Source organism: Melanotaenia boesemani, chromosome 15 (assembly GCF_017639745.1).
Source record: "Melanotaenia boesemani isolate fMelBoe1 chromosome 15, fMelBoe1.pri, whole genome shotgun sequence".
Taxonomy (NCBI): Eukaryota; Metazoa; Chordata; class Actinopteri; order Atheriniformes; family Melanotaeniidae; genus Melanotaenia; species Melanotaenia boesemani.
The window spans coordinates 13,780,655-13,794,579 of NC_055696.1; the positions used below are offsets into that span (position 1 = coordinate 13,780,655).

The 13,925-nt window shown below is 36.9% G+C and overlaps 1 protein-coding gene across 2 annotated transcripts in view; it reads left to right on the forward strand.

The window, feature by feature from the left end:
• Positions 1 to 935: 935 nt before the first annotated feature.
• The window catches only part of crebrf (creb3 regulatory factor), a 32,161-nt gene continuing 19,171 nt past the window's right edge, over positions 936 to 13,925 (forward strand). For both annotated transcript variants that reach the window (XM_042007468.1, XM_042007469.1), the window contains exons 1-3: positions 936 to 1,071; positions 7,426 to 7,656; positions 10,909 to 11,034. In XM_042007468.1, the coding sequence (XP_041863402.1) occupies positions 7,648 to 7,656; positions 10,909 to 11,034 (135 nt within the window). In that variant the 5' untranslated portion in view covers positions 936 to 1,071; positions 7,426 to 7,647. The remainder of the gene's footprint in view (positions 1,072 to 7,425; positions 7,657 to 10,908; positions 11,035 to 13,925) is intronic.

The window sequence follows — 13,925 nt, forward strand, 5'->3', positions numbered from 1 at the left end:
TTTGTATGATCTTTCCTGGTAGCCTGGAAGGGATCATTGTAGTTATTTAAAATGTGTATGATGTTGTGTCTTAGAGACCATTATCTCGGCTGCTGTGCTTAGATAGATAGATAGATAGATAGATAGATAGATAGATAGATAGATAGATAGATAGATAGATAGATAGATAGATAGATAGATAGATAGATAGACAGACAGACAGACAGACAGACAGACAGACAGACAGACAGACAGACAGATAGATAGATAGATAGATAGATAGATAGATAGATAGATAGATAGATAGATAGATAGATAGATAGATAGATAGATAGATAGATAGATAGATAGATAGATAGATAGATATAGTATTTGTTGACTGCAGGTTGCATCACTCCTCTGCATCTTGTGATATTCTTAAGTTTACTAGGTAACTTTTTTTTTGGCTTTATTTACTTGACTTGGTGAGTCAGTGGTCACATTTCAGTTTCTTTTTCCATGGAAAGGGGAGGTGGCTGTCTGGGACAGTTACTCCCCACCTCTCCGTTTGTCAGACACTGATTGCCCTCACTTTTCACTTTTAATAAATATATGTATAAATGTTACTATAACTAAAACATGGACAATATAAGCTGATTGTGTAAAAATAAAAAATTCACAGAAGGCATGTTGGACTGGTATATTATCTATTGAATACTTATAACTGTCTAAAACTCTTTTTAGGTGTTTGGTGAATTTTCAAAAGCAGGTCTCTTCGTTTCTTAGAGTGGGTCTATAGAGGATTTCTTTAGTTATGAATTTGTTTTACTCATATCAGCTTTCATCTTTAATACAACAGTAAAAAAGAAAAGTGAAATGTTGCAGAAGTGTTGGCCCAGCCTCAGGCTTTGCTACCATTGGCCCAGTGGTGCACCACGTGGTCGGGCAGTCACGCGCTTTCCAGAAACCCGTCAGGAAGGAGAAAAACAAAACAAACCCGAGAGAGCTTTAACAGCGTGTGGACTCCATTGAAAAGGGAACCCTATTATCTCCAACACGGGAACCTGCACGAGGTCCAACACCGGTGGAGGCGTATGCAGGGGTGCCTTAAAAGTGAGTAGGGTCATTATTGGTTCGTTTTGAGAGAACTTTGACGAGTAGTGAATGTGTGTTTTCGCCGCGGCGGTGGATTAGCTTTGAAGCTAACTGGTTGTTGTTGTGTATCGGGCTTCAGCTGGGACGAGGAAGGGGGCGGACGGAGGCCATACTGGTTGAGCTGCGGGTGAAAAAAGCAAGTCTATCAATTTCCGCATTTAAAACCTACCTTTATGACCAGTACGCTCATATGTCTTGTCGCTTATTGTCCACTGCAGTTTATGGAGGTCTGAGTGGAGGTGCACAAATGTAGCTAGCTAACGCTTCATGATGTGCTGAAATAAATTTTGGTCTCTGTTGATTATAATATGGAAACAATAATTAGCCGTTGTTTTATGTTAATTCTTCGTCTATATAAATGCGCAGCATCCTCAGAAGTTCATGCCTGACTCTGAGTTAGTATGTTGAGAAACAGCTCTTATGTAAGGTTTGGTCGTACTCTACTTTTAAACTATCCAAATAGCGCTGCACTGCTTGCATTTAATTAACACACACACACACACACACACACACACACACACACACACACACACACACACACACATGTGTATGTATGTATATATATATATATATATATATATATATATATACATACATATAAAATGTGTGTGTGTGTGTGTGTGTGTGTGTGTGTGTGTGTGTGTGTGTGTGTGTGTGTGTTAGTGGAGCATTATTAAATGGTTTTTGCAGTGTAATAGTTGCAGGAGACTGCTCAGTGTACCAGTGTCATGCTCAGACTTTTTGCAGCCTGAGGTCTTGCTAGGTACACGCCCCCCAACATTAAACAAAGCAAGTGCTGCTGGAAAAAGCTCGACACAGTCATAAATTTACAAGTGATCTAAAGTAAAAAACACATTAAAGAGATAGCTCATTGTCGATTTATTAAGGATGATAGGTGAGTTCGAATTTTCACCCAAAAACATGCTTAGTAATTTATCAACTCAGTTTGAGCACATAAACCTTTGAATGTGGGGTTCTTCTCAAGAATAAGTGCGAACAAATATTACAGGTTGACGATCATTTCTGTGGTGCACTCGATTTTTATGCTAGGTGGTAGATCTTACTTTAGCTATCTCTTAAATACAGATATCTAGGCCACGGACATGCAGGCCTCCAAGTTGTTTATCTTCTGCCTCAACCTAGATTGAAACAGGCTGTTTATGATGGAGCAGCTCGTGTGATTGACCGTCGTTGTGGCCTGTCAGGCATCCTCGAAGGCGGGACCACTCCTCGGATCGACCAATAGGGAACTAGGATTACGTGGGTGTTGGCACAGATAGGTAGATTGAGGTTTTGTTTTGCTTTGCTGAGGATCTGTAATGGGTGCAGAGGCTGGCGAAATACTGGTGACTTTTAGACATCACTGGTGTATATAATGGATAATTTGTCATGCATATCTGATACGGATTGTCGTGATGCAGAGGCTAGTGCTCTCAGGCTCCAAAACAAAGGAATACATCTACTGTTGAAGATAATTTAGATTAAACATATTATGTGTGTGGATGTGAATTGAATTTATTTGTATTTATTTATTTTCTAAAATGTGGTTCTTATGTTTATATTAGGTTTTTTGAAACACCAAGCTCATTGTGGTCAGTTATCCACTATTTATTTTCCTAAGAAGTAAAAAAAAATTGTATTTGTATTATACCACATACAAATTCATATTACTTATTTATATAAACATTCAGTAATGCATTTTTTTCTTGAACATGTAATTATGCGTTTGCATGCAAGTTAGTCCTTCACCCAGTGAGGAGAAAAAAAAACAAAAACAAAATCCAAACCTTAATTTTTACATGATAGCAATAATAATTTGGAGATCACAAAAACTATGGACTAATACCCTTAGAAAATAAAAGAGGCAAAATTTAATTCTAATGGAAATAAGATAGAAAGTATTTTTATTTGACATTTGATTATTGCCCGATATTATGCACAGCACTTTGTGCTGCTCATTAGTATGTAAAGTGGTATATAAACAAAATTTGATTTGATTAGATTTTAATAAAACTGATTAAACTGATGAAACACAGGCCCTAGGTTCGGTAATACTGACTTGAATTTAAGATCAAAATAAACATATGGATATTTTAGATTTGTCTGTTTTTTGTACTTAACATGCTATATTCCTGTCAGAGTAAACCTTGCTGACCTACTTTTTGGTGGATCAGTGACCTTCAGACTGCTCTTGTTTCTGTATAGTATTTAAATCTATCAGTTTAACCAAGCAAATATTTAGACCTGTTTCAGCAGAAAATGCCAATGTTACACAGTTAAAAAAATTATTGCTGTGTTGGGCAGCAATTAATATTTCTGATCATTATGACTGTGTATGATACATTTAAATCCTTAAAATAGATGAGAAGAAGTCCACAATTTTTCTCTTCTAAATAGAATTGCAATGATTTTAGTACCCCCAGTGCTAGCTGCTCTGCAGTTTTGGAGCTTCTGGCTTAGTGTAATCTCCCTGTGGGTTTAGTTGTGTCACTGAACCGCTGTGGACTAGAACCACACATCTGAATAGCAGAATGCAGCAACCAGCAGTACTGATCTAATATACTTGATGGCTGTTTCTCAAGTGCTGAATGCAAGAATACTCGTGACTCTTAGCGGTAGGATTTTGTAAAAATCGAGATGGTCACTGAGCCAAAACACTTGCAAGTAAGGCAATGATAAAGCTGTCAAATTATGTGTAGCGTGCAGTTCTTCAAATGTATGCTTGAGTGTTTCTTAATGAGGCAAGCAGATAGTATTAATTACAGTGTACTGATGATGGGACAGCTCAGTGAACTGAAATCAGTAACACGGCAAAGCACACTCAAATATAAGATGATCTAACTGATTGGAAAAGAAAACAATGGTTTGAAGTTGTTAATGTAATTATTTTCTATGTAATATGATAAGAGGCCATTATGATGTAATGATCATATCTCACCACATCATACCTCTGAAATACAATACAAAAATCTATAGTAACTAGTATTTAATTGCAGCCCTACCGTCACCTGTCTGCTCATACTTCCATGTCATTTCAATAAATAATGAAAATACCCAACCTTTAAACACAATCGACTGTAAGTGAGCTTCTATTTTCAGCCTGTTGCTGCGCTGTACAAACACATTCAGTGCTTGTGGATTAATGACCTTTAGTGATGTTTGCTCTCACATGTCTCTTTTCATAAATGCACTGGCAACTGCTGCTTGTTATTTCTGTGGTAATCAGGGTCTCACTGGTATCGGTGGGTAACTCACTCCGAATAAGACACTGCTGATTGGCCTACTTGGATCACGTCCAGTGTTGTGAGGCGGAGAATGTCAGCTTTTTGCATGATAGTGGAGCTATGAAATGAGTGCAGCACAGTCTCAATGAAATCTTTCTATTTGTATTCTGCATACATTAGTTTATAATTGAAAATATGAATGAAACTTTACTGCGTATTTTGGGAATAGTACGTTTGGTTAGCTATATCTAAGAAATATTAAACTATTATAAAATGTACTGATTACAACATATGTTCTTTTGCCTTTTCTGCTGTTTTACCAATGGATTATTTAACTACTGTATAGTGAGAGTGGTAAAATCTTTTATGTCTCCACCGGAACTCTGCCGTTTTTTATAAATGCAGTTAAAATAAAACAAATCAAAGAACTTGTTTGAATCAAATTTCTGCTTGTTGCAGACAGCAATATGTGTGGAAATTTCACAGGAAACCCTGCATTTATATTGCAAGTAAACTTCTGACCACACTTGCTAAAGTTAGCAGCCATGGGGAGGCTCTATAGAGCACAAAGTTTTGTAAATATTGTGGGAAGACATATGATGTGCACATTGTGAGCAGTTGTAGCTGAGTTGTGCATCATAATGGCATCAAAGTAAGTGGAATTACAGAGGTTAAAGGTTGTGTTTGTTAACTGGGTAAAACAAATTCTGATTTCAGACACAGCTAAATTTCACTTCTGAAATATGAGTGTGAAGCTAAAAAAATGCTGTCCAGTTGAACAGTTACTATCTTCTGCTGATTGGCCAACATCTGTAGGGTTATGCAATAATTTAAAGGATTAGACAAGAACACAAAAAGCATTAAAACTCTTGGAAAGCAGCTGAGAAAAAAAAAAAAATTAAAAACTAATTTACTAAACCTTGTACAAGAATCCTGACCTAAACTCAGGCTGGTGAAGCCTTAAATAAAGCAAAATCGGAAAATGCAGGCCTAAAAGAATAGCTCTAATTCAGGGTTTTTTTTTTTGGCTGGGGCTTGATAAAAAGTGGGATTTTTTTTTCTTTTGGCTCTGCATTATAGCCTGTGTCATCCACTGAGTAGTGAGTTGGATTTTATTCAATTCTGCCTGTGGAAAATGTTCTGTGCATCTTCTGTACATCAGTGATGACGTTTGTAAAATCCATGCTGCAGGACGCAGACTATCTGTTTTCTTATGTGATGGATAGCTGAGATTCACCACTGATGCTGCTCTTTTTGTTTTGTTTAGGCCATGTGTTTCCTCATTCTGCCTCTTATACAGATGAAACCAGACACAGCTGGCCAGGAAGGAAGAGCACATTGACATTTGATCATAGCTGTAATTTGTATTACAGAGACTGTGCTGCCTCTAAATATGTAGCTGGTAATTAAACAGGTAGCATGTATGCAAATGCATGAAGTTAGATTCATGCATATGCTTTGGTGTCTGTTAAAGAGTTGCTTTAATAATTTCAGCTGTGCCCGTGTGCACTGCTGTGTTTTCTGCTACTTCCTGTTTCTATGCAAAGTCTGTATACAGAGGGATCGAACTGTCAGAGGTGAGAAGTTCATTTGTGGCACTGTTTAGGAGAAAGTTTTGTTGTTCTGGGGCCTTCTAGAGGAGCAGGCAGAGTGAACATTTTCTTTTCCTCTAGGGTGTGTGTCATGTGATCACTGCTGGGGTCATGTCTCTATGCAGATTTCCTTGATTTGCTATGCAAAAGCAACAGGACCCACATTTTGTCCATGTGGATTATTCAAGAAGGAAATGAGCAAAGGAAAAACAAGCAGAGAATGAGACAGATGAGATGGTGACAATTATTATGAAAACTGAAATTTGCTGTTATTGACTTATGATCAAAAGCTCTCTGAACAAGTTCATGAGATGTTTGGGTTCAGAAAAAAGCCAGGCAGGAGCTGTAAGGAAACAGATAAATATATATGTGCATGTGTAACTAATCCACAATGTTTATGGCATTAGAAGTTTGTTGAAGAGAACAACAACAAACATGGAATTTTAAGTTAGTTTTGTCTGCTATATTTATACAGGTGAATGGAAACAATTATGCAAAAAATGATTTCAGTCAGGTGATTGATTGATCAGACCCGTGTGTGTGACAGGTTTTGGGGATGTAGCAGAAAGCTGCTGTCTCTTAAGGTTAAGCTTTCTTTCATTATCATTCACAAAAATAGTACAGCCGATTCTCACTTCTTAGTTACACTTTAGTTTAAATTAGTGTATGTTTATGTGAGGTTTGTTGTAACAATTCAGTCACGTTATTCAACATCGTATCATCACATTTGTCAGTGGAAATGATCATGATGATGATAATAAGTGGGTAATAAGAGGGAAGTAGATAAAATTCAAAGCTTTAGAACAAATTGTAGTAATCCAGTCAAAATCCCGATTAAGGATGTAAATCTGATTAGAGAATAGTTTATATCTTTTTAAATGACATGTTTGTTTATTTAGATATTTCTGGCAATGAATAACCTTGAAGCAGAACTTGAGTATTATCAGAGATATGTTGACGCATTCCCATTCCTGTCCCAGTACGTGATGAGAGCAAATTAAGCTGTATTCTGCAAATGTAGATCTATAGGAGTTAAATATTGGAAACCCAAAGTATTACAGAATGAGCAATTAACACTTTTGTTAGAGCTTTCAACATTTACTAACTTTCCTAATTCTGATGATTAAATAAGATACAAAGGACTAATGTGAACAAAATGGAAAAGCTTCTTGTTGAGAACCAGAGGCTAGGGGTTGTATATCATAATCCTTACCCACAATTTGTATATTTCTCTTTTGTCTCTCTTTCTTTGTTGCTAAATAATTTTTCTGTCATTTTTAAAAGTCAATTCCACAAACTTTATGATTTCACTGCTAATATTGCCATTTCAGGATTTTTAGTATTTAAGTTTTCATTATCTAATAAAGTTTACGTTCCATGTTTTTGTTTTGTTTTCAAACCTGTAAAAGTCCCAGATTATTTTCAACTCTGTAATCTTTCTGTTTCTTTTCATTTTGAGTAACTCACTGCACTCTCTCTGTCCGTTTTAACCACAGACCTGAAGCATACGGAGAACGGCAAGAAACCACGACAGACCAGAACCAGGTTGAGCCCAGTGACTCACCCTCTCCCTCCCCCCTCCCCTCCCTCCCTCCCACCACTCTGCGATTGTATCCCTCACCAGTAATCCATTGTGCTGATCTGATAACGTCACACCACTGGGACTGGACAGGAGACCCAGAGGTTTCCGCCGCTGGAGCTTGAAGCTGTGCCTGGCAATGCCTCAGGTAAGAGGTGCAACAAAAAGAAGGAAGCTGCTGTTAATTAGCAACCTGGTTTGTCACTTCTTATGTGCTAAGAAATATTTGGGGAATCATGTCATCATGTCAGTCCCACTGAAATATAACTATTTAAAATGGAAACAATAGAAAACTAAATTGAATTAGACAGCTTCCAACAAAAATAATGGGATTAAAAGAGCCTTTCAACAACAGATGCAGACAGACAGGAACACAGAAGTGAAACTCAGTTCAGAGGAGCTAAAAGAGGTGAGAGTCTGACCCTGGTTTGGCATGACGTCTGCAGATGCTGCATCCAGCCAGCTGCTGGTGCAGATGGGCTAACAGTGAGTGATATAACGAATGAATACATGAGAGGGATACTTATTTAATCTCTCTAAAAATAAGTAAGAAGACCCGAGATGCAAACATAATTTTAGTTTTTAAATCTAGCTCCTGTGTGGAGTTAATACAAACATGACAATGAGCCAGTAGAGAGGATGTGGCTCTGTAAAATGTTTTTACAAATAAAGCTGTTCCTCTGCTTTTTTTTTACATAGAGATGCACTGATCAGTGTTTTTTGGGGTTCTGATATAATTCCAATATCTAAAAAATATAGATAATGGCCGATACCAATATTTTCCAATACCAAATCTGTTCATGTGATTATCGTCATTATTGCTGTTGTTGTTATTAAATAAGGTTTCACTAAGCTGCAGTAAACCACACATTATTCCTTAATTAAAGAAGAACTGATGAACAAAATTAATCCAGTTTAATTGTTTTACAAAATAATTTATAGGAAAAATCCTTCTAAACAATGTCTGTAGCTGCTTCATAATCTTAATAAAAAACAAAGGTAGTTATATTTTAGCAGTAACAACAGATTTTTTTAATTTTCAAGATTCAAGAGAAATATGTTGAAAGGCAACCAGGATGCGTGTGAATCATGTGGGAACACTAGATAGTCTGACAACGCTGCAGACAGTCTGTGGTCTTCATCGGAACAGTGGACTCGTTTCTGCTGAAGAAGACTTCTGAAATTAGAAGCTACGGGGGTGCTTAATTCGGCACAACACCGGAACATCCTTGTGTAAATGATTTGCAGGAACTTTTAGTTCAGTTTGAAGATCCTGCTAACTGGACTGCTCTGATTGCAATTGTTTAAAATGCACTGTGAAATAAGCCCGTCATGCTCAACAAGCTGCATTGTTTGAGCCAAACAACCCAAGCTGAAGATTCTCAGATCTTCCTTTAACTTCTTCATGTGAGTCACATTGCCACGCAGGATTACAGCATTTTAGCTACTGGACTTTTCCAGAATAATCCTTGACAGATAGAGGCTGATTGACCAGAATGATAAACTGGAGCAACTTTTCTGTAGGCTAATTCCTTCAGTTTTCATGTTGTGTGCTGGGAAGTTTACCGCTCTGCTGGAACATCTTATGCAACGTTTTAAAAACAATGTTTTATGCCGGTGTTACACCAAAATCTGTGACCCATCAGAATCTCTGATCGCAGGGGGCGATAGTGTACATTTCTATGCATGTATGTCTTAAGAGTTCATTATTGTGCTGGTACAGTAAAGTCACAGATTCTGATGGCTATCAGAAATGGTGACCTCTGTGATCCTGGCTATGTAAGGGTCACATATTATGTTAGAAGAGTACAGACTATAAGAGGAGTGACCTAGGTGCTTTTATATATATATATATATATATATATATATATATATATATATATATATATATATATATATATATATATATATATATATATATAAACACCTGCATGATACTTATAATTTGTAAACACGGGACCACAAAAAGCTCTCTCTGTGGATCGGTGAGGTGGATTGGGGAATTTAGTCCGATATCAGATCCATCAGTCACGTCAATATTAGAGTCCGATGCAAGTTTTCGATTGAATCAGTCCCAACTCTACTTTACTGTTTGTTATAGATGCTGCATTGATGATCACTCAACATCTTTTGTTATCTTTTCTTAGTATATGCTGCTAGTTGTTATTACAGCTGATTTGTTACAGAAGTCATAACCCGTTTATTGATTCTTTCAGTCAAGCTGCAGTCTGGTCCTAATAGGCCAGGCCAGGTCAGTTTACTTTATACAACACATTTCATAAGTAAAAGCAATTCAGTGTGCTTTACATACAAGAGAGAACATATAAAGAGAAATAAAAACAGTTAAACTATTAAAATCATATCAAGACATAATTAAAAGGGTGTCTAAAAATCATAATAAATTATTTTAAATAACTAAATTAAAATGATTAAAAGCAGTCTAGATAAGTTACCGTTAAGATTTCCTTAATTTCCAGAAGAAAAGAAATGTTTTTAACCTGGATTTAAAAGTGTCTACATTTGCTGAAAGTTTTATCACCACTGGTAGTTTGTTCCACTTGTTTGCAGCATAACAGCTAAATGATGCTTCTCAGTGTTTAGTCTGGACTCTGGTCTGGACCAGCTGACCTGAGGCCTGGAATCTAAGAGTCTAACTAGGTTAATTTACTCTGAACATATCACAGATGTATTTTGGGCCTAAACCATTCTGGGATTTGTAGACTGTCAGTACGGTTTTAAAATCTATTCTGTGACTGACTGGAAGATTTTTAAACTGGTGTGATGTGTTCAGATCTCTTAGTCCTGGTTAAAACTAGCGACAGAGTTCAGGATGAGCTGCAGCTGTTTAATAAACTTTTTGGGAAGTCCTGTTCAAAGACCATTACATAATCCAGTCTACTGGGGAGGACAGCATGGATGAGTTTCTCTCGGTCTTTTTGGGAGACAAACCTGTTCATTCTGTTTTTGAATTATTATTATTATTTTCCAGACATGTCAAAATCATTGTATGAAACATAATACATACCAAAAGAAAAAGAAAACAATCTTTAACACTAATATATTTGTATACATATCTGAATATTTGTATTATTTTATTATTATTGTATTATATATTTGTATACCTCAAAGGATGTTGACACAAAAATGTTGCTTGCTGATTTTGTGTTGATTAGATTGATATGTTTTGAAATCCACAGAAGAATTAACATAAACTAAACTACGAATCGTACAAGTACATATTATAATATACAGTACCAGATAAAAACTGAGCAACTAGAAGAAAATGGAATAGAATAAAAGGAAGTAAAGACAGTCAAAGGTTAACTCTGTTTCGTATTGGTGATGTGTGGTACTTTTTGTTCACTCATATTGTTTTTTTTCTCCTCCTCTTGTGTTGCAGCCCAGCGTCAGTGGGATGGAGCCTCCCTTTGGGGACGCCTTTCAGAACTACTCATTTGCTGACCAGGCCCTGACCAGCACTGAGCTGCTGGCAACCAGTTCTGACCCAGATTTCATGTATGAACTGGTGAGTTGTCTCACTCACACACATACACGCAGTCATCTCTCCAAAACGTTGCTACAAACAGACATTAGGCCTTATTAACCATCCTTTAAATTTGCCTTATTCAGGTACAGCTGTTCACACCAAGCTGTCCCTGAGTTACATCTAAGTGAAGTTTAATCCGTTAAGACCCGAGTGTCCTTCTAAACACGGGCACAAGTGAACTTGTACATCTGGTCCTACTGAGGCAAACATTAGAAAAACATTACAAAAGTCTTCTAAAGCATTGCAGATTTGGTAGTTAAGTGTTTGCATTGCTCTTGGCAATGTTTTTTTTATATAAGATCATATCTTGAGCTGTGGCACAGACTAATCCTCTGAAAGAGCAGTGCTCTGTGTGGCAGACGGAAATACAAATCAATGCGAAAGATGAGAGTTGTGAGAAATGCAGTTTACCAAACGCATTTAAACCTTAATAGATTTAATTACATTTAGTTTCTGATGTTTTAGAGGTGGGTTATGTTATTGCATGTGATGACTACTGTTGACATTAAAGAGGTTTTTTTCTTTTGGTTTTGTTTTTTTAACCGTGAGATCTGAAGAAATTTTTGAGTAGTCAATGCTTTACCTGCAGCAGTCAGAGTGCTTTCAGTTTGAAGAATCCGGGAGGAAGTTTTATTTTGCTATTTGGGATTAGACATCCAGAAGTCCCAGCAGGTCAGCAGCAGAATTGATTTTTCAGCCTCCATGCATACAAAGATGTTCTCCAGTTGAGAAAATAGCTACTAAGTAAACTGGCTGATGCATAAAGCTTATCTCAGATGGTGAAAATTTGCTTTATGTGTCCGCAATTTAAGCAGCTGTTAGCTGAGCTCTCCTGTCAGAATTCCTCCTTGATTCTCCGAACAGTGAGCACTCTGTCTGCTCTCTGCTGCAGGTAAGACACTGACAACCCAAACATATTTATTAAAACCCCACTTTATAAAAAAAAAAAAACAAATGAAATGAAAAACCTGAATAATTTCCTCTAGGAAACCAACTATTGGAAATTATTTAGGTGGTGTTAGTGGTCTACACAAGATTACTGCTATGTATTTGGTCAGCACATGGTATTAAATGTTGCATGGACAGGTTGTACACAGCAAGCAGAATCGGTGACAGTGAGCTACTTACAGACGAACCTTTAATACGGCATTTTGAGGTTGAGCACACCTCCAAAACATCATCAAACACAAACATTGTGTTTTACCTTGCCCTGCTGTGCCTTGTGAAAACACTCTAGTTTTCAAGGTTGGCAGGAACATCCCCACCCATGTCTAAAACCAATATTAGGTTACACGATACACAGCTCTCCTCACCAGTCAGAACCATACAGAACCAAACAGCTCACCAATACTAAGTACAGGTAGTAGCACCATGGGGTTTTATTCTCTTTAAAAAATAAAATAAAAACAAAAACTACAAAAACAGGTCAAATGTGTCACTTTGTGCTATAGAACATTCAAACATTGAAGGAATTTATGTGTAAACAAAAAAATTGAAGGCGATTAGTTTTTCTAGGACACCTAAACAGACCACTGATATCATTCATGTTAGCAGTGACAGCTGTGTTTTCTGTACGGACAAAGTAAAACATCTGCAGGGTCAGCAACAGGCCTCCTTCACAGAAATGATTGCATGTAAACTAAACATAATGAGGGGGGAAATAAATAAAAAAGCTCATAAGACTTTATATCATTTTACACTCATCAGAATATGTCTAATTTGTTTAAGAAGAAAACTATTTACAATGGTTTTTGTTCTGGTTCTGATATATACAAGATGTTAAATGTTACACTGGAAACTAAACTGACATCATGCTGAGTTGTTTAGCTTTAAGGTCCCATGAAACCAAAATCATCAGTTTTTATGTGCTATGTTTTATACAGCTACTGTATGCAAGTATCTGGCCCAGCTATGACAAAAAGGGTGGTTTTGTGGGTACTTTCAGTGCTATTTTAAAGTTTATCATGTATTGAAAAATGGTTAAATGTGTTTCTAACAAAGCATACAATCTGAGATGAAATTCTATATTTTTTATGAAATAACATGCTTTCTGATGAAGAATGGTGGGCAACACCTGGGGGTGGCTTCTCCAGCCTCTGTTAGGACAGGAAGCTTTCTAAATATGAAAGCTTTTATGACATATAAAAGTGCTGCCTGCCTCCATGTATGATGGACATGACATCCATGTTACGTTTGTCTCACAGGCAGGTTTAAACAGAAAGCTTCCCTGTGACCACACATGCTCTCTCAGTTTACTGTCTGCTGTAGGCTAAACAAACAGTAGTGATTCATTGCCATGCTCTTAGGTTTTTTTTTACTCCACAGTAGTAGTACTGTGTATTGGATGACCTGTTATTTTATTTGTTCTACCATGTACTTTTCATTTGGTTTGACCGTCCTCATGACTTTAAAACTCCTCTGGTTCTCCACACAGTGTTCTCAAGCTACTCTTAAAGTGGATTCTTTAAAGCATTTTGAATAACGTTGTTCTCTTTATGTAATCTCACACTGATAACATGATGATTAAATCAGGTCTCCATGGAAACCATACCATCTGTTGTTTGTGGCCGGATTTTTATCCAGCTGCACCTTTTGTCAATCAGACACCTCATTGCAGATTTGACATGTTCAGTTTTGAAGTGTAAGGTGCCTAAACTTTTTTATGTCCATTAACCTTTATGAAAAGTCAGTTTTCACTATTTTAAAGTGAACTTTTGTTTCTTTAATTAGTATAGCCAAGTATAGAACAGGGATCCCCAACTTTGGTTCTCAAGGCCCACTGTCCTGCAGACTTTCAGTGTTTCCCTGCTGCAACACATCTGATTCAAATTAAAGGCTCAATAGCAGACTTGTGCAAAGCTTGTCAGAGA